The sequence below is a fragment of the Salmo salar genome, chromosome ssa19, assembly GCF_905237065.1.
Source record: "Salmo salar chromosome ssa19, Ssal_v3.1, whole genome shotgun sequence".
In the NCBI taxonomy this organism is placed as follows: Eukaryota; Metazoa; Chordata; class Actinopteri; order Salmoniformes; family Salmonidae; genus Salmo; species Salmo salar.
Window position 1 is genome coordinate 78,828,582 of NC_059460.1, and position 21,989 is coordinate 78,850,570.

The following is a 21,989-nucleotide window of genomic DNA, read 5'->3' on the forward strand; positions in this document are numbered from 1 at the left end:
CCCTCTACCATCCTCTGTCACACCATCCTCCTTGTTAGTACCCCCCTCTACCATCCTCTCCCTGTCAGTACCCCCCCTCTACCATCCTCTCTATGTTAGTACCCCCCTCTACCATCCTCTCTATGTGAGTACCCCCCCACCATCCTCTCCATGTTAGTACCGCCCCACCATCCTCTCCATGTCAGTACCCCCCCTCTACCGTCCTCTCCATGTCAGTACCCCCCCTCTACCATCCTCTCCATGTCAGTACCCCCCTCTACCATCCTCTCCATGTCAGTACCCCCCTCTACCATCCTCTCCATGTTAGTACCCCCTCTACCATCCTCTTCATGTTACACCCCCTCTACCATCCTCTCCATGTGAGTACCCCCCTCTACCATCCTCTCCATGTGAGTACCCCCTCTACCATCCTCTCCATGTGAGTACCCCCTCTACCATCCTCTCCATGTGAGTACCCCCTCTACCATCCTCTCCATGTTAGTACCCCCCTCTACCATCCTCTCCATGTCAGTACCCCTCTCTACCACCCTCTCCATGTGAGTACCCCCTCTACCATCCTCTCCATGTCAGTACCCCCCCTCTACCATCCTCTCCATGTCAGTACCCCCCTCTACCATCCTCTCCATGTGAGTACCCCCCTCTACCATCCTCTCCATGTGAGTACCCCCTCTACCATCCTCTCCATGTGAGTACCCCCTCTACCATCCTCTCCATGTGAGTACCCCCTCTACCATCCTCTCCATGTTAGTACCCCCCCTCTACCATCCTCTCCATGTCAGTACCCCCTCTCTACCACCCTCTCCATGTGAGTACCCCCTCTACCATCCTCTTCATGTTAGTACCCCCTCTACCATCCTCTCCATGTGAGTACCCCCCTCTACCATCCTCTCCATGTGAGTACCCCCCTCTACCATACTCTTCATTTTAGTACCCCCCCTCTACCATCCTCTCCATTTGAGTACCCCCCTCTACAATCCTCTCCATGTGAGTACCCCCTCTACCATCCTCTCCATGTGAGTACCCCCTCTACCATCCTCTCCATGTCAGTACCCCTCTCTACCACCCTCTCCATGTGAGTACCCCCCCTCTACACATCCTCTTCATGTTAGTACCCCCCTCTACCATCCTCTCCATGTGAGTACCCCCCTCTACCATCCTCTCCATGTGAGTACCCCCTCTACCATCCTCTTCATGTTAGTACCCCCCCTCTACCATCCTCTCCATGTGAGTACCCCCTCTACCATCCTCTCCATGTGAGTACCCTCTACCATCCTCTCCATGTCAGTACACCCCTCTACCATCCTCTCTGTCACACCATCCTCCTTGTTAGTACCCCCCTCTACCATCCTCTCCATGTCAGTACCCCCCTCTACCATCCTCTCCATGTGAGTACCCCCCTCTACCATCCTCTCTGTCACACCATCCTTTCTATGTCAGTACCCCCCTCTACCATCCTCCTTGTTAGTACCCCCCTCTACCATCCTCTCCATGTGAGTACCCCCCTCTACCGTCCCTCTCCATGTCAGTACCCCCCTCTACTGTCCTCTCCTTGTTAGTACCCCCCTCTCTTCCATCCTCTCCATGTCAGTACCCCCCACTGCCGTCCCTCTCCATGTCAGTACCCCCCTCTACCATCCTCTCCATGTCAGTACCCCCTCTACCATCCTCTCCATGTCAGTGCCCCCTCTACCATCCTCTCTATGTCAGTACCCCCTATACCATCCTCTCCATGTGAGTACCTCCTCTACCATCCTCTCCATGTCAGTACCCCCCTATACCATCCTCTCCATGTGAGTACCTCCCTCTACCATCCTCTCCATGTCAGTACCCCCCTCTACCATCCTCTCCATGTCAGTACCCCCCTCTACCATCCTCTCCATGTCAGTACCCCCTCTACCATCCTCTCCATGTCAGTACCCCCCCTCTACCATCCTCTCCATGTGAGTACCCCCCTCTACCATCCTCTCCATGTCAGTACCCCCTCTACCATCCTCTCCATGTCAGTACCCCCTCTACCATCCTCTCCATGTCAGTACCCCCTCTACCATCCTCTCCATGTCAGTACCCCCTCTACCATCCTCTCCATGTCAGTACCCCCTCTACCATCCTCTCCATGTCAGTACCCCCCTCTACCATCCTCTCCATGTCAGTACCCCCTCTACCATCCTCTCTATGTCAGTACCCCCCTCTACCATCCTCTCCATGTCAATACCCCCCCTCTACCATCCTCTCCATGTCAGTGCCCCCCTCTACCATCCTCTCCATGTCAGTACCCCCTCTATACCATCCTCTCCCTGTCAGTGCCCCCTCTACCATCCTCTCCATGTCAGTACCCCCTCTACCATCCTCTCCATGTCAGTACCCCCCCTCTACCATCCTCTGTCACACCATCCTCCTTGTTAGTACCCCCTCTACCATCCTCTCCCTGTCAGTACCCCCTCTACCATCCTCTCTATGTTAGTACCCCTTCTACCATCCTCTCTATGTGAGTACCCCCCTCTACCATCCTCTCCATGTTAGTACCCCCCTCTACCATCCTCTCTATGTCAGTACCCCCTCTACCATACTCTCTATGTCAGTACCCCCTCTACCATCCTCTCCATGTCAGTCCCCCCTCTACCATCCTCTCCATGTCAGTACCCCCCTCTACCATACTCTCTATGTCAGTACCCCCCTATACCATACTCTCTATGTCAGTACCCCCTCTACCATCCTCTCCATGTCAGTACCCCCCTCTACCATCCTCTCCATGTCAGTACCCCCTCTACCATCCTCTGTCACACCATCCTCCTTGTTAGTACCCCCTCTACCATCCTCTCCCTGTCAGTACCCCCCTCTACCATCCTCTCTATGTTAGTACCCCCTCTACCATCCTCTCTATGTGAGTACCCCCCCACCATCCTCTCCATGTTAGTACCGCCCCACCATCCTCTCCATGTCAGTACCCCCCTCTACCGTCCTCTCCATGTCAGTACCCCCCTCTACCATCCTCTCCATGTCAGTACCCCCCCTCTACCATCCTCTCCATGTCAGTACCCCCCCTCTACCATCCTCTCCATGTTAGTACCCCCTCTACCATCCTCTTCATGTTAGTACCCCCCTCTACCATCCTCTCCATGTGAGTACCCCCTCTACCATCCTCTCCATGTGAGTACCCCCTCTACCATCCTCTTCATGTTAGTACCCCCCCCTCTACCATCCTCTCCATGTGAGTACCCCCCTCTACCATCCTCTCCATGTGAGTACCCCCTCTACCATCCTCCTTGTTAGTACCCCCTCTACCATCCTCTCCATGTGAGTACCCCCTCTACCATCCTCTCCATGTGAGTACCCCCCTCTACCATCCTCTTCATGTTAGTACCCCTCCTCTACCATCCTCTCCATGTCAGTACCCCTCTCTACCACCCTCTCCATGTGAGTACCCCCCTCTACCATCCTCTTCATGTTAGTACCCCCCTCTACCATCCTCTCCATGTGAGTACCCCCCTCTACCATCCTCTCCATGTGAGTACCCCCCTCTACCATCCTCTTCATGTTAGTACCCCCCCCTCTACCATCCTCTCCATTTGAGTACCCCCTCTACCATCCTCTCCATGTGAGTACCCCCTCTACCATCCTCTCCATGTGAGTACCCCCCTCTACCATCCTCTCCATGTCAGTACCCCCTCTCTACCACCCTCTCCATGTGAGTACCCCCCTCTACCATCCTCTTCATGTTAGTACCCCCTCTACCATCCTCTCCATGTGAGTACCCCCCTCTACCATCCTCTCCCTGTCAGTACCCCCCTCTACCATCCTCTCTATGTTAGTACCCCCCTCTACCATCCTCTCTATGTTAGTACCCCCCTCTACCATCCTCTCTATGTGAGTACCCCCCCACCATCCTCTCCATGTTAGTACCGCCCCACCATCCTCTCCATGTCAGTACCCCCCTCTACCGTCCCTCTCCATGTCAGTACCCCCCTGTACCGTCCTCTCCATGTCAGTACCCCCTTTACCTTCCTCTCCATGTTAGTACCCCCCTCTACCATCCTCTCCATGTCAGTACCCCCTCTCTACCACCCTCTCCATGTGAGTACCCCCCTCTACCATCCTCTCCATGTGAGTACCCCCCTCTACCATCCTCTCTGTCACACCATCCTCCTTGTTAGTACCCCCTCTACCATCCTCTCCATGTCAGTACCATCCTCTCCATGTGAGTACCCCCTCTACCATCCTCTCTGTCACACCATCCTCCTTGTTAGTACCCCCCTCTACCATCCTCTCTGTCACACCATCCTCCTTGTTAGTACCACCCTCTACCATCCTCTCCATGTGAGTACCCCCCTCTACCATCCTCTCTGTCACACCATCCTCCTTGTTAGTACCCCCTCTACCATCCTCTCCATGTGAGTACCCCTCTACCATCCTCTCCATGTGAGTACCCCCCTCTACCATCCTCTCCATGTGAGTACCCCCTCTACCATCCTCTCCATGTCAGTACCCCCTCTACCATCCTCTGTCACACCATCCTCCTTGTTAGTACCCCCTCTACCATCCTCTCCCTGTCAGTACCCCCCTCTACCATCCTCTCTATGTTAGTACCCCCCCTCTACCATCCTCTCTATGTGAGTACCCCCCACCATCCTCTCCATGTTAGTACCGCCCCACCATCCTCTCCATGTCAGTACCCCCCTCTACCGTCCTCTCCATGTCAGTACCCCCCTCTACCATCCTCTCCATGTCAGTACCCCCCCTCTACCATCCTCTCCATGTCAGTACCCCCCTCTACCATCCTCTCCATGTTAGTACCCCCCTCTACCATCCTCTTCATGTTACACCCCCCTCTACCATCCTCTCCATGTGAGTACCCCCCTCTACCATCCTCTCCATGTGAGTACCCCCTCTACCATCCTCTCCATGTGAGTACCCCCTCTACCATCCTCTCCATGTGAGTACCCCCCTCTACCATCCTCTCCATGTTAGTACCCCCCTCTACCATCCTCTCCATGTCAGTACCCCCTCTCTACCACCCTCTCCATGTGAGTACCCCCTCTACCATCCTCTCCATGTCAGTACCCCCCCTCTACCATCCTCTCCATGTCAGTACCCCCCTCTACCATCCTCTCCATGTGAGTACCCCCTCTACCATCCTCTCCATGTGAGTACCCCCTCTACCATCCTCTCCATGTGAGTACCCCCCTCTACCATCCTCTCCATGTGAGTACCCCCCTCTACCATCCTCTCCATGTTAGTACCCCCCTCTACCATCCTCTCCATGTCAGTACCCCTCTCTACCACCCTCTCCATGTGAGTACCCCCTCTACCATCCTCTTCATGTTAGTACCCCCTCTACCATCCTCTCCATGTGAGTACCCCCCTCTACCATCCTCTCCATGTGAGTACCCCCTCTACCATACTCTTCATTTTAGTACCCCCCCTCTACCATCCTCTCCATTTGAGTACCCCCCTCTACAATCCTCTCCATGTGAGTACCCCCCTCTACCATCCTCTCCATGTGAGTACCCCCCTCTACCATCCTCTCCATGTCAGTACCCCCTCTCTACCACCCTCTCCATGTGAGTACCCCCCCCTCTACACATCCTCTTCATGTTAGTACCCCCTCTACCATCCTCTCCATGTGAGTACCCCCTCTACCATCCTCTCCATGTGAGTACCCCCTCTACCATCCTCTTCATGTTAGTACCCCCCCTCTACCATCCTCTCCATGTGAGTACCCCCCTCTACCATCCTCTCCATGTGAGTACCCTCTACCATCCTCTCCATGTCAGTACACCCCTCTACCATCCTCTCTGTCACACCATCCTCCTTGTTAGTACCCCCCTCTACCATCCTCTCCATGTCAGTACCCCCCTCTACCATCCTCTCCATGTGAGTACCCCCTCTACCATCCTCTCTGTCACACCATCCTTTCTATGTCAGTACCCCCCTCTACCATCCTCCTTGTTAGTACCCCCTCTACCATCCTCTCCATGTGAGTACCCCCCTCTACCGTCCTCTCCATGTCAGTACCCCCCTCTACTGTCCTCTCCTTGTTAGTACCCCCCTCTCTTCCATCCTCTCCATGTCAGTACCCCCCACTGCCGTCCTCTCCATGTCAGTACCCCCCTCTACCATCCTCTCCATGTCAGTACCCCCCTCTACCATCCTCTCCATGTCAGTACCCCCCTCTACCATCCTCTCTATGTCAGTACCCCCCTATACCATCCTCTCCATGTGAGTACCTCCCTCTACCATCCTCTCCATGTCAGTACCCCCCTATACCATCCTCTCCATGTGAGTACCTCCCTCTACCATCCTCTCCATGTCAGTACCCCCCCTCTACCATCCTCTCCATGTCAGTACCCCCTCTACCATCCTCTCCATGTCAGTACCCCCCTCTACCATCCTCTCCATGTCAGTACCCCCCTCTACCATCCTCTCCATGTGAGTACCCCCTCTACCATCCTCTCCATGTCAGTACCCCCCTCTACCATCCTCTCCATGTCAGTACCCCCCTCTACCATCCTCTCCATGTCAGTACCCCCCTCTACCATCCTCTCCATGTCAGTACCCCCCTCTACCATCCTCTCCATGTCAGTACCCCCTCTACCATCCTCTCCATGTCAGTACCCCCTCTACCATCCTCTCCATGTCAGTACCCCCTCTACCATCCTCTCTATGTCAGTACCCCCCTCTACCATCCTCTCCATGTCAATACCCCCCCTCTACCATCCTCTCCATGTCAGTACCCCCCTCTACCATCCTCTCCATGTCAGTACCCCCTCTATACCATCCTCTCCCTGTCAGTACCCCCCTCTACCATCCTCTCCATGTCAGTACCCCCCTCTACCATCCTCTCCATGTCAGTACCCCCCTCTACCATCCTCTGTCACACCATCCTCCTTGTTAGTACCCCCCTCTACCATCCTCTCCCTGTCAGTACCCCCCTCTACCATCCTCTCTATGTTAGTACCCCTTCTACCATCCTCTCTATGTGAGTACCCCCTCTACCATCCTCTCCATGTTAGTACCCCCCCTCTACCATCCTCTCTATGTCAGTACCCCCCTCTACCATACTCTCTATGTCAGTACCCCCCTCTACCATCCTCTCCATGTCAGTCCCCCCTCTACCATCCTCTCCATGTCAGTACCCCCCTCTACCATCCTCTGTCACACCATCCTCCTTGTTAGTACCCCCCTCTACCATCCTCTCCCTGTCAGTACCCCCCTCTACCATCCTCTCCATGTTAGTACCGCCCCACCATCCTCTCCATGTCAGTACCCCCCTCTACCGTCCTCTCCATGTCAGTACCCCCTGTACCATCCTCTCCATGTCAGTACCCCCACTCTACCATCCTCTCCATGTGAGTACCCCCCTCTACACATCCTCTTCATGTTAGTACCCCCTCTACCATCCTCTCCATGTGAGTACCCCCCTCTACCATCCTCTCCATGTGAGTACCCCCCTCTACCATCCTCTTCATGTTAGTACCCCCCCCTCTACCATCCTCTCCATGTGAGTACCCCCCTCTACCATCCTCTCCATGTGAGTACCCTCTACCATCCTCTCCATGTCAGTACACCCCTCTACCATCCTCTCTGTCACACCATCCTCCTTGTTAGTACCCCCCTCTACCATCCTCTCCATGTCAGTACCCCCTCTACCATCCTCTCCATGTGAGTACCCCCCTCTACCATCCTCTCTGTCACACCATCCTTTCTATGTCAGTACCCCCCTCTACCATCCTCCTTGTTAGTACCCCCTCTACCATCCTCTCCATGTGAGTACCCCCCTCTACCGTCCTCTCCATGTCAGTACCCCCCTCTACTGTCCTCTCCTTGTTAGTACCCCCCTCTCTTCCATCCTCTCCATGTCAGTACCCCCCCACTGCCGTCCTCTCCATGTCAGTACCCCCCTCTACCATCCTCTCCATGTCAGTACCCCCTCTACCATCCTCTCCATGTCAGTACCCCCCTCTACCATCCTCTCTATGTCAGTACCCCCCTATACCATCCTCTCCATGTGAGTACCTCCCTCTACCATCCTCTCCATGTCAGTACCCCCTATACCATCCTCTCCATGTGAGTACCTCCCTCTACCATCCTCTCCATGTCAGTACCCCCCTCTACCATCCTCTCCATGTCAGTACCCCCCTCTACCATCCTCTCCATGTCAGTACCCCCCTCTACCATCCTCTCCATGTCAGTACCCCCCTCTACCATCCTCTCCATGTGAGTACCCCCTCTACCATCCTCTCCATGTCAGTACCCCCCTCTACCATCCTCTCCATGTCAGTACCCCCCTCTACCATCCTCTCCATGTCAGTACCCCCCTCTACCATCCTCTCCATGTCAGTACCCCCTCTACCATCCTCTCCATGTCAGTACCCCCTCTACCATCCTCTCCATGTCAGTACCCCCCTCTACCATCCTCTCCATGTCAGTACCCCCTCTACCATCCTCTCTATGTCAGTACCCCCCTCTACCATCCTCTCCATGTCAATACCCCCCCTCTACCATCCTCTCCATGTCAGTACCCCCCCTCTACCATCCTCTCCATGTCAGTACCCCCTCTATACCATCCTCTCCCTGTCAGTACCCCCCTCTACCATCCTCTCCATGTCAGTACCCCCCTCTACCATCCTCTCCATGTCAGTACCCCCCTCTACCATCCTCTGTCACACCATCCTCCTTGTTAGTACCCCCCTCTACCATCCTCTCCCTGTCAGTACCCCCCTCTACCATCCTCTCTATGTTAGTACCCCCTTCTACCATCCTCTCTATGTGAGTACCCCCCTCTACCATCCTCTCCATGTTAGTACCCCCCTCTACCATCCTCTCTATGTCAGTACCCCCCTCTACCATACTCTCTATGTCAGTACCCCCTCTACCATCCTCTCCATGTCAGTCCCCCCTCTACCATCCTCTCCATGTCAGTACCCCCCTCTACCATCCTCTGTCACACCATCCTCCTTGTTAGTACCCCCCTCTACCATCCTCTCCCTGTCAGTACCCCCCTCTACCATCCTCTCCATGTTAGTACCGCCCCACCATCCTCTCCATGTCAGTACCCCCCTCTACCGTCCTCTCCATGTCAGTACCCCCCTGTACCATCCTCTCCATGTCAGTACCCCCACTCTACCATCCTCTCCATGTTAGTACCCCCTCTACCATCCTCTCCATGTCAGTACCCCCCTCTACCATCCTCTCCATGTCAGTACCCCCCTCTACCATCCTCTCCATGTCAGTACCCCCCTCTACCATCCTCTCCATGTCAGTACCCCCCCTCTACCATCCTCTCCATGTTAGTACCCCCCTCTACCATCCTCTCCATGTCAGTACCCCCTCTCTACCACCCTCTCCATGTGAGTACCCCCTCTACCATCCTCTTCATGTTAGTACCCCCCTCTACCATCCTCTCCATGTGAGTACCCCCCTCTACCATCCTCTCCATGTGAGTACCCCCTCTACCATCCTCTTCATGTTAGTACCCCCCCCTCTACCATCCTCTCCATGTGAGTACCCCCTCTACCATCCTCTCCATGTGAGTACCCCCTCTACCATCCTCTCCATGTGAGTACCCCCTCTACCATCCTCTTCATGTTATTACCCCCCTCTACCATCCTCTTCATGTCATTACCCCCCTCTACCATCCTCTCCATGTCATTACCCCCCTCTACCATCCTCTCCATGTGAGTACCCCCTCTACCATCCTCTCCATGTGAGTACCCCCCTCTACCATCCTCTCCATGTGAGTACCCCCTCTACCATCCTCTCCATGTTAGTACCCCCCTCTACCATCCTCTCCATGTCAGTACCCCCTCTACCATCCTCTCCATGTGAGTACCCCCTCTACCATCCTCTCCATGTCAGTACCCCCCTCTACCATCCTCTTCATGTTAGTACCCCCCCTCTACCATCCTCTCCATGTTAGTACCCCCCCTCTACCATCCTCTCCATGTTAGTACCCCCCTCTACCATCCTCTCCATGTCAGTACCCCCCTCTCTACCATCCTCTCCATGTGAGTACCCCCCTCTACCATCCTCTCCATGTCAGTACACCCTCTCTACCATCCTCTTCATGTTAGTTGCCCCTCTCTACCATCCTCTTCATGTTAGTACCCCCCCTCTACCATCCTCTCCATGTCAGTATCCCCCTCTCTACCATCCTCTCCATGTGAGTACCCCCCTCTACCATCCTCTCCATGTCAGTACCCCCTCTTCCATCCTCTGTCTGTTTGAATCTCTCTCTCCCTCCCCCACTCTCCCTCCCTCTCTCCCACTCCTCCCAACTTTTTCTCCACCTACTCATCTGCCGCTTTCTCTACCTTCCTCTCTTTCTTTCCCTTCTTTGTTTCATCCTTCCATCCCTCCCTCTCACACTTGCTGTCCCATCTGCTGTAATGTAGCCTAATCGTAGTGTTGCAGAACTGGTCTCTGGATGTTAACTGACAGATGGTATATTTGTGTAATCTCACCTCTCCGTCATTGTATATCTCTCTCTCCCTGTCAGGTTCTTTTTGATGTGCTACCTGTTTGTTAACCTGGCCTGTGCCCTCCAGACCCTGCTCTGCACCCCCAACTGGAGACCCCGCTTCAAGTTCTACCACTGGTAAGAGGAAAGCCCTCTCTTTTACTTTATGTCATGGTGCTGGCTGTTCTAATGCCCTTTCAAATTAGCACTCTATGCTTCACTGTTTTCCCCTGCTTCATCAGGTACTGTAGCAGTCTCTTGGGACTCTGTTAGCCTAGCAACTAACCAGCTTACTTCACCTGAGGAGGTTGTTATTGAGCTCAGTGCCAGGACCTCTGAGGATAGACACACAAACACATCACACGTACACACACGCACACACATACATCTGGCACAAACACCCTATCCCTGGAGCCGGGGCTTGTGGCAGCTATGGGCCAGGTGTTTCTATAGCCTAGCTAAGGAGCTTTGGCTCTGCTCCCATGGGTGACTCCAGAAAGCAAGTCCCTGCTGGGCCACTGGTGTGTCTGAGGGGGCAGCTATCTACCCGTCCTTACCGAGGGGGCAGCTATCTACCCGTCCTTACCGAGGGGGCAGCTATCTACCCGTCCTTACCGAGGGGGCAGCTATCTACCCGTCCTTGCCGAGGGGGCAGCTATCGACCCGTCCTTGCCGAGGGGGCAGCTATCGACCCGTCCTTGCCGAGGGGGCAGCTATCGACCCGTCCTTGCCGAGGGGGCAGCTATCGACCCGTCCTTGCCGAGGGGGCAGCTATCGACCCGTCCTTGCCGAGGGGGCAGCTATCGACCCGTCCTTGCCGAGGGGGCAGCTATCTACCCGTCCTTGCCGAGGGGGCAGCTATCTACCCGTCCTTGCCGAGGGGGCAGCTATCTACCCGTCCTTGCCGAGGGGGCAGCTATCTACCCGTCCTTGCCGAGGGGGCAGCTATCTACCCGTCCTTGCCGAGGGGGCAGCTATCTACCCGTCCTTGCCGAGGGGGCAGCTATCTACCCGTCCTTGCCGAGGGTGCAGCTATCTACCCGTCCTTGCCGAGGGGGCAGCTATCTACCCGTCCTTGCCGAGGGGGCAGCTATCTACCCGTCCTTGCCGCCATCACCAAACGCCCTACTGGGCAGCCTAAATCTCATGATCTTAAACTGGCCAGCTAGTCAAGGTCCACGCTAGAGGTCATGTAAGCTTGCATAGTGAATATACATGCATACGTGCAAACACGCGCACACACTTCTTTTATCGTGTGTCCAGAGGTAAATGGATCTGTGTTAAAGGTCCAATGCAGCTGTTTTTATCCCAATATCAAATCATTTCTGGGTAACATATAAGTACCTTACTGTGATTGTTTTCAATTAAAGTGGTAAAAAAATAAACAAAAATAACTTCTTAACAAAGAGCAAAAACAGGCAAAAATGTCAAGCTGTCTTCTCCAACAGCTTTTACTGTTAGAGAGGAAATTATCATAGTTTTCACAATTTCAAGGTATTATTCCAACCTCCGTACTGTGGAAATGTATATAAAACACAGGCAAATCAAGTTTTTTACTGCACTGGGCCTTTAAACAAGTGAGGGTATTTACACTCTGGTACGGAATTCCAGAGAGAACATGTGATTGGCTGTGGGTATCCTTAAATGAGGTCTAACATGCTAAAATGTGAATGATCCCTTTAAGGCGAGTAACTTTGAACTCCATTTTGTCTGTCTTTCTCTCGTCCGCCACAGGGCTCTGTCTTTTCTGGGCGCCAGTCTGTGTGTCTCCCTGATGTTTATCTCCTCCTGGTACTATGCCCTGGTAGCCATGCTCATCGCTGGCTGTATCTACAAGTACATTGAATACAGAGGGTAAGAGCTAATTTATTCTACATTTTGTTCCCTTAACACAAATAGGATATATATATATATATATATTATATATATATATATATATATATATATATATATATATATATATATATATATATATATATATATATATATTATAATAATGGTGAGATCCTGGTTAGTTTTATCTCTTTATGTTTGTCCTGGACCTCCTGACACTCTTCCTCTTCTCTTCCTCTTCTCGTTCTCTCCATCTCCAGGGCGGAGAAGGAGTGGGGTGACGGTATCCGTGGTCTATCGCTCAACGCTGCCCGCTACGCCCTCATTCGCCTGGAGGAGGCACCGCCCCACACCAAGAACTGGAGGTGTGTGTCTGCGCGTATCTGCGCGTGTCTGCGCGTGTGTTTAGGTTTATGTGCATATACGTTTGTTTGCTCCAACAGTGACACCACATTTCTGAACAACCAGCAGTAGCCAGATGTGGGACTCTGCAACAGAGGCTAGACAACATGGTGTATTCTTACCATTAACTGAGTAATCCAGAGAATGAGAGAGAATTACTATTTGATTAATCTCTGAGCCTTCTCCGTAATCTCACTGTGAAAAAAGATACCAGTAAGCCTAAACAGCATAGCAGCCCCAGGACAGTGCCTGTCCAAAAAGTGGAGCATTTAAATCAGGAAAGATTGAGGTCAAACTTGGGTATTGGGTCCTCTCCCTCCTGCCACTGGCGTCATCCACAGTGCCATTCCCAGGGCAAAGCCTAATCTACAGTGTCAAAATCAAGATTTCTCCCTGTGCCATCTGCCGCGGCGTGGGGGGATACAGAGTACTTACGCCCGCCCATCGCCCACGCTCAGCTCGCGACGTGCCCCCCTAAGCCTCTTTACACAGTAGCTGACGTGCCACCAGCCTTCGACAGCAGAAACCGTGTACTAAAACTGTGAGGAAGCAGGAGCCATGTACTAAAACTGTTAGGAAGCAGGACCCATGTACTAAAACTGTTAGGAAGCAGGAGCCATGTACTAAAACTGTTAGGAAGCAGGAACCATGTACTAAAACTGTTAGGGAGCAGGAACCATGTACTAAAACTGTTAGGAAACATGTACTAAAACTGTTAGGAAGCAGGAACCATGTACTAAAACTGTTAGGAAACATGTACTAAAACTGTTAGGAAACATGTACTAAAACTGTTAGGAAGCAGGAACCATGTACTAAAACTGTTAGGAAACATGTACTAAAACTGTTAGGAAACATGTACTAAAACTGTTAGGAAGCAGGACCCATGTACTAAAACTGTTAGGAAGCAGGAACCATGTATTAAAACTGTTAGGAAGCAGGAACCATGTACTAAAACTGTTAGGAAGCAGGAACCATGTACTAAAACTGTTAGGAAGCAGGAACCATGTACTAAAACTGTTAGGAAACATGTACTAAAACTGTTAGGAAGCAGGAGCCATGTACTAAAACTGTTAGGAAGCAGGAGCCATGTACTAAAACTGTTAGGAAGCAGGAACCATGTACCGAGACTGTTAGGAAGCAGGACCCATGTACTGAGACTGTGAGGAAGCAGGAGCCATGTACCGAGACTGTTAGGAAGCAGGAAACATGTACTAAAACTGTTAGGAAACAGGAACCATGTACTAAAACTGTTAGGAAACATGTACTAAAACTGTTAGGAAGCAGGAGCCATGTACTAAAACTGTTAGGAAGCAGGAACCATGTACTAAAACTGTTAGGAAGCAGGACCCATGTACTAAAACTGTTAGGAAGCAGGAATCATGTACTAAAACTGTTAGGAAGCAGGACCCATGTACTAAAACTGTTAGGAAGCAGGACCCATGTACTAAAACTGTTAGGAAGCAGGAACCATATACTAAAACTGTTAGGAAGCAGGAACCATGAACTAAAACTGTTAGGAAGCAGGACCCATGTACTAAAACTGTTAGGAAGCAGGACCCATGTACTAAAACTGTTAGGAAGCAGGAACCATGTACTAAAACTGTGAGGAAGCAGGAACCATGTACTAAAACTGTGAGGAAGCAGGACCCATGTACTAAAACTGTTAGGAAGCAGGACCCATGTACTAAAACTGTTAGGAAGCAGGAACCATGTACTAAAACTGTTAGGAAGCAGGAACCATGTACCGAGACTGTTAGGAAGCAGGAGCCATGTACTAAAACTGTTAGGAAGCAGGAACCATGTACCGAGACTGTTAGGAAGCAGGAGCCATGTACTAAAACTGTTAGGAAGCAGGAACCATGTACTAAAACTGTTAGGAAGCAGGAGCCATGTACCGAGACTGTTAGGAAGCAGGAGCCATGTACTAAAACTGTGAGGAAGCAGGACCCATGTACTAAAACTGTTAGGAAGCAGGAGCCATGTACCGAGACTGTTAGGAAGCAGGTGCCATGTCATAAAACTGTTAGGAAGCAGGAACCATGTACTAAAACTGTTAGGAAGCAGGAACCATGTACTAAAACTGTTAGGAAGCAGGAACCATGTACTAAAACTGTTAGGAAACATGTACTAAAACTGTTAGGAAGCAGGAGCCATGTACTAAAACTGTTAGGAAACATGTACTAAAACTGTTAGGAAGCAGGAGCCATGTACTAAAACTGTTAGGAAGCAGGAACCATGTACCGAGACTGTTAGGAAGCAGGAGCCATGTACCGAGACTGTTAGGAAGCAGGAGCCATGTACTAAAACTGTTAGGAAGCAGGAGCCATGTACCGAGACTGTTAGGAAGCAGGAGCCATGTACTAAAACTGTTAGGAAGCAGGAAACATGTACTAAAACTGTTAGGAAGCAGGAGCCATGTACTAGAACTGTGAGGAAGCAGGAACCATGTACTAAAACTGTTAGGAAACATGTACTAAAACTGTTAGGAAGCAGGAACCATGTACTAAAACTGTTAGGAAGCAGGAACCATGTACTAAAACTGTTAGGAAGCAGGAACCATGTACTAAAACTGTTAGGAAGCAGGACCCATGTACTAAAACTGTTAGGAAGCAGGAACCATGTACTAAAACTGTTAGGAAGCAGGAACCATGTACTAAAACTGTTAGGAAGCAGGACCCATGTACCGAGGCTGTTAGGAAGCAGGATTGGATGTATAGTTTTGATCTGGTTGTATAAATCTCATCTGCCCAGTTTGTTTTGACTCCAAATGGCCTCTAGTGAGAGTGTATACAGGATTCCCCTTCACTATTAAACCCTGTGTGTGTTGTGTGTGGCTAACAAAACCATCGGACAATAGACAAGTTTAGTTTGTTATTTGATGTGTTCCATCATATTAACTCTCAGCCATCCAGGCTGAATGAGTCTCATACTGATCTCTGGTTAACTCTGAGCCATCCAGGCTGAATGAGTCTCATACTGATCTCTGGTTAACTCTGAGCCATCCAGGCTGAATGAGTCTCATACTGATCTCTGGTTAACTCTGAGCCATCCAGGCTGAATGAGTCTCATACTGATCTCTGGTTAACTCTGAGCCATCCAGGCTGAATGAGTCTCATACTGATCTCTGGTTAACTCTGAGCCATCCAGGCTGAATGAGTCTCATACTGATCTCTGGTTAACTTTGAGCCATCCAGACTGAATGAATCTCATACTGATCTCTGGTTAACTCTGAGCCATCCAGGCTGAATGAGTCTCATACTGATCTCTGGTTAACTCTGAGCCATCCAAAGCATTTTTGTGCAAATCTCCCATGGACAGAAATTAATGATCTACATGAACGTCCAAGTTATGCTTAGATACTGTCATAGGCTAATGCAGTGTAATGTAACTTATACTACAGTATGTTCACCCCTGTCTTCCCTGGTCGTAGGCTATAATACAGTATGTTCACCCCCGTCTTCCCTGGTCGTAGGTTATAATACAGTATGTTCACCCCGGTCTTCCCTGGTCGTAGGCTATAATACAGTATGTTCACCCGTCTTCCCTGGTCGTAGGTTATAATACAGTATGTTCACCCCTGTCTTCCCTGGTCGTAGGCTATAATACAGTATGTTCACCCCTGTCTTCCCTGGTCGTAGGCTATAATACAGTACGTTCACCCGTCTTCCCTGGCCGTAGGCTATAATACAGTATGTTCACCCCTGTCTTCCCTGGTCGTAGGCTATAATACAGTATGACTTGTCTGATGTCTCACCACCCTTGTCTTCCCTGGTCGTAGGCCCCAGATGCTGGTGCTATTAAACCTGGAGTCTGACCACACGGTGAAACACCCACGCCTGCTCTCCTTCTGCACCCAGCTCAAAGCAGGGAAAGGCCTGACCATCGTGGGCTCTGTGCTGCAGGGCACCTACATGACCAAGGAGGACGAGGTCAAGAAGGCCGAGCAGGTACTGTAGGCCCCGTCTCAGATGCTACCTTGTGGATGTGTTTCAATAGTCGTACGTGGCTTCTTCTCCTTCGTCAGTAATGACTTGAAAGAGCCTGGTAGGTGAAAGGAAAATGGTGGGAATCTCTCTCCTAACGTCTTTAATGTAGCAGTGATTATGGAGGAACGGAGCTGAGGAAAGAAATACCCTTTAGGCTACAGTAGATGTGTCCGATGTCTCTGAGACACCTGTTCAGAGAAGCAACCAGCGTCAGAGGAGTTTAGATGATGCTGACAGTTATTCCTTTAGAGAGACTGCCATCTACTGGTAGATCAAAGCAATTTTCAGAGAGCAGTTCCTCAGATTACCACGAGAATGCTACAAATATCATGCCTCAACACCTAAAAAACAAACATGGGTATTGATTACCAGGGTTTAAGTCCATTACGATTCTTTCACATCAGGAAATCATATTATTGTCCTTCTTTTCTCACTCTTTCTCCATCAGAACGTCAAGTCGTCGATGACGACGGAGCGTACCAAGGGCTTCTGCCATGTGGTGGCATCGTCCAACCTGCGCGATGGTTTCTCCCACCTCATCCAGACGGCAGGCCTGGGGGGCATGAAACACAACACAGTCCTTATGGCCTGGCCCGGCACTTGGAAACAGTCTAATGACCCCGTTTCCTGGAAGAACTTCATAGGTTAGTCAGTGTGACCCACTGGGATTTGAGGCTGCGTCAGTCTCAAATGTATTTTTCTGAATACAGTGGTCACCATTCATGTAATACATTAAATATATACAGTGGGGGAAAAAAGTATTTGATCCCCTGCTGATTTTGTACGTTTGCCCACTGATAAAGAAAGGATCAGTCTATAATTTTAATGGTAGGTTTATTTGAACAGTGAGAGACAGAATAACAACAAAAATATCCAGAAAAACGCATGTCAAAAATGTTATAAATTGATTTGTATTTTAATGAGGGAAATAAGTATTTGACCCCCCTCTCAATCTGAAAGATTTCTGGCTCCCAGGTGTCTTTTATACAGGTAACGAGCTGAGATTAGGAGCACACTCTTAAAGGGCTTGTTACCTGTAAAAAAGACACATGTCCACAGAAGCAATCAATCAATCAGATTCCAAACTCTCCACCATGGCCAAGACCAAAGAGCTCTCCAAGGATGTCAGGGACAAGATTGTAGACCTACACAAGGCTGGAATGGGCTACAAGACCATCGCCAAGCAGCTTGGTGAGAAGGTGACAACAGTTGGTGTGATTATTTGCAAATGGAAGAAACACTAAAGAACAGTCAATCTCCCTCGGCCTGGGGCTTCATGCAAGATCTCACCTCGTGGGGTTGCAATGATCATGAGAACGGTGAGGGATCAGCCCAGAACTACACAGAAGGATGTTGTCAATGATCTCAAGGCAGCTGGGACCATAGTCACCAAGAAAACAATTGGTAACACACTACGCCGTGAAGGACTGAAATCCTGCAGCGCCCGCAAGGTCCCCCTGCTCAAGAAAGCACATATACATGCCCGTCTGAAGTTTGCCAATGAACATCTGAATGGTTCAGAAGACAACTGGTGAAAGTGTTGTGGTTAGATGAGACAAAAATTGAGCTCTTTGGCATCAACTCAACTCGCCGTGTTTGGAGGAGGAGGACTGCTGCCTATGACCCCAAGAACACCATCCCCACCGTCAAACATGGAGGTGGAAACATTATGCTTTGGGGGTGTTTTTCTGCTAAGGGGACAGGACAACTTCACCGCATCATTTGACCATGTACTGTCAAATCTTGGGTGAGAACCTCCTTCCCTCAGCCAGGGCATTGAAAATGGGTCGTGGATGGGTATTCCAGCATGACAATGACCCAAAACACACGGCCAAGGCAACAAAGGAGTAGCTCAAGAAGAAGCACATTAAGGTCCTGGAGTGGCCTAGCCAGTCTCCAGACCTTAATCCTATAGAAAATCTGTGGAGGGAGCTGAAGGTTCGAGTTGCCAAACGTCAGCCTCGAAACCTTAGTGGGCAAACATACAAAGTCAGCAGGGGATCAAATACTTTTTCCCCCCACTGTACATCCGAGTTTACAAAAAAAACTAAAAAAAAACGCATGTTTTCTTTCTTTGTATTATCTTTTACCAGATCTAATGTGTTATTTTCCTACATGAATTTCACAGTTCCACAAACTTCTAAGTTTTTCCTTTCAAATGGTATCAAGGATATGCATAACCTTGCTTCAGATCCTGAGCTACAGGCAGTTAGATTTGGGTATATAATTTTAGGCAAAAATATTTTTAAAAAGGGTCCGATTCTTTAAGAGGTTAAATATATACATCCGAAGCGACGTTGTGTACTTCTTCAGAGTGGACCGGTGAACAACAACATCATTTCATGTCACCGAGACATCCATCACTTCAAGTTTAGCACCATAACCACACATTTTTGAATGATGATGATTTATGATGGTGAAGAGGGTGATTGATTTTACAATATACAACGGGGGTTGGCAACTAGGTTTGGCCTCCACCAATTTGTTCCTGAGCTTGTAGTAGTCGGTAAGCCAGACTATAATTAGCCAATAGCCTACTAGCTTCCCAGTTCATAGCCCTACACTAGACATTTAACACGTGGTTAGTGGGATAATCAATTCAATAACAAAAACATTATAATGTGTATCTGATTACAGTGGTAAAATCACCAATGGCTCTATTAATAGTCCTACCTACTCTATTCAAATATATTCATCTTAACTTATTTCTCCAATGCTAAACCAGTGTGTCTTGTTTGCAACGAAACTGTCGCTGTTTGCAAAGAATTCAATCTGATGTCATTATGAATCTAAGCATGGTACTTTCAGAAGTTGATTTTCCGCCCCAGACATGAGGCCCGAGTCCGACGCAGAAAGGAGTTGGGCCTATTTAAGCAATGCAAGGTGACGGTATTTGAGGAAATAGTTATCCCGACAAATAGGCTATATGGATAACATAATTGCGTCTGTCAAACAGGTAAGCCTACCTCCTATGTCTTAGTGTTCTTGTTAGTGCGTTTGCCTACTCAACATTCATATGGATTTTAGAAATGCCGATCTACACTCGAGTGATGGCTGCATCTCAACTCGTCTTTTCACACGCGAGTGATGGCTGCATCTCAACTCGTCTTTTCACACGCGAGTGATGGCTGCATCTCAACTCGTCTTTTCACACGCGAGTGATGGCTGCATCTCAACTCGTCTTTTCACACGCGAGTGATGGCTGCATCTCAACTCGTCTTTTCACACACGAGTGATGGCTGCATCTCAACTCATATTTTTTTCTAATTGATCCAATTATATTCCATTCTGTTGTTTTTATCATGGACATAATATTGTAATTAAGCTTTCACATGTCACGTTTACACATTTTATCAAGCTGTTAGTTGCTTCTATTTATATCAAGCCATTTGACCACTGTAGGTTGAGATTATTGTTTCCTAACAATATTCCTTTACAATTTTCTGTAGTGAATAGAAAAAACCGTATACACATCAAATCCCACATTATGCTAATGAAGTCCTGTGTGTAACTCAAATGTGTGTTTTGTGTCTGGATTGGGAAGGTGGGAAACGTATTAACGAGAGAAGGGAGTCAATCTTATCTTAAATTTTCTTCAGTTTATGAGCTGTCACTCCTCATGCCACGAAGGAGAAAATAATACCAACATTAAACTTTGATTCATTGATTGAATGAAACCATATCAATGCTTGTGAATTATGACGGTCGTTATGACTGGAAAAGTTCAAACAATTCCGATTCACGTTTGTCCTACAAGAGGAAATCTTAGCACATCTCACACATCACATGGGTCTAAACAAAACATAGAAAACACAGCCGGAAACACACATTAGGACCAGTCAGACAGATACCTTTCATCCCATCCCATCCCACACCTGTCCATATGTCAGACAGATACCTTCCATCCCATCCCACACCTGTCCATATGTCAGAGAGATACCTGCCCATATGGGGAGTTGTCCATAATAGTCATAGCCCCTGGGATGAAAGTCCTCCCGAAGCATGCAGTGCGCCCCATTTTAATTGTCTGATTTGTCTGACCTGATGGGAGCAGTGGTGGAGTGGATGGTCTGAACTGGAGGTCATGTGACGCGCTTTTCGCTGTATAGTGTGTTTGTTCTGTAGATGAGGGGGGGAATCATCAGTTTAGATGCCGTGGGCTGCTCCAGTGATCTGTAATGGCCTATATACTTTATTTAAATAGAAACCTTGAGATCCTCTGGTTCTCACGGTCAAGGTAATGATACAATAGCTCATCAGTGTGCTGTGAAGAGGGAACAATGATATGTAGTTTAAAAACATTGCTCCAAAAACAGCACAGATTTTAGTTTTATTTTCGCTATAGAAGCACTGGTCCTCATTCCAAGTTGCACATCAAAATATTTAGGGTCATATGACGGTCTGCTCTGCCATTCCTCCCCATCACACCAGGGCTGCCCAGAATATCGGGTTTCTATAAGACGTAATGGGAAAATAATGGACCCGTGAAAAAAATGATAAAATCGCTTCCCACTACCATGAGATGTATATATTTAATGTAATAATTTAATGATTACCACAGCCCTTCCAAAAAAAGACATTTAAATCATGTTTTAATGAGAGAAAAAATCCTACCCTGCTCCATGTATTCAATATATTCCATTTCAAATGTGGCTTCCAGTGCGACTAGTTCCTGGCTATTATGAAGCATCTGACAATTCCTTCTCTGCATGTCCACAGTCTTACATGTGTCTTTTAAATGAACATGGTGCACAATCCCCTATAATAACATTACTGAGATGGGGGCGTGTGTGTACGTATGTAACCGCCTTTCCCTCTCTGTCCACTCCACAGAAACTGTGAGGGAGACCACGGCGGCAAATCAGGCCTTACTGGTGGCCAAGAACGTGGACAGCTTCCCCACCAACGCAGATCGCTTGGGCGAGGGCACCATAGACGTGTGGTGGATCGTCCACGACGGAGGACTGCTCATGCTGCTACCCTTCCTCCTCCGCCAGCACAAGGTATCTACTACGGTGGTGGTGTTAGCGTTTCACCGGGATGGAATACAAAAAACACCGTTTTTTTAGGTTTATTAGGTACGTCCATCTAGTACCGGGCCGGACCCCCTTTGCCTCCAGACCAGACTGAATTTTTCAGGGCGTGAATTCTACAAGGTGTGGCGTTCAAACGTTGCTCAATTAGTATGAAGGGACCTAACGTGTGCCAGGAAAACATTCCCCACACCATTACACCACCACTACCAGCCTGTACTGTTGACCCCAGGCAGGATGGGTCCATGGACTCATGCTGCTTATGCCACTTCCTGACTC

General features: G+C 49.5%; 1 protein-coding gene across 6 annotated transcripts in view; it reads left to right on the forward strand.

Moving 5' to 3' along the window:
- The window catches only part of LOC106603998 (solute carrier family 12 member 7), a 141,868-nt gene that overhangs the window by 107,550 nt on the left and 12,329 nt on the right, over positions 1–21,989 (forward strand). For all 6 annotated transcript variants that reach the window (XM_045702779.1, XM_045702780.1, XM_045702782.1 and 3 more), the window contains exons 14-19: positions 10,496–10,594; positions 12,191–12,310; positions 12,550–12,654; positions 16,470–16,638; positions 17,126–17,321; positions 21,511–21,680. In XM_045702779.1, the coding sequence (XP_045558735.1) occupies positions 10,496–10,594; positions 12,191–12,310; positions 12,550–12,654; positions 16,470–16,638; positions 17,126–17,321; positions 21,511–21,680 (859 nt within the window). The remainder of the gene's footprint in view (positions 1–10,495; positions 10,595–12,190; positions 12,311–12,549; positions 12,655–16,469; positions 16,639–17,125; positions 17,322–21,510; positions 21,681–21,989) is intronic.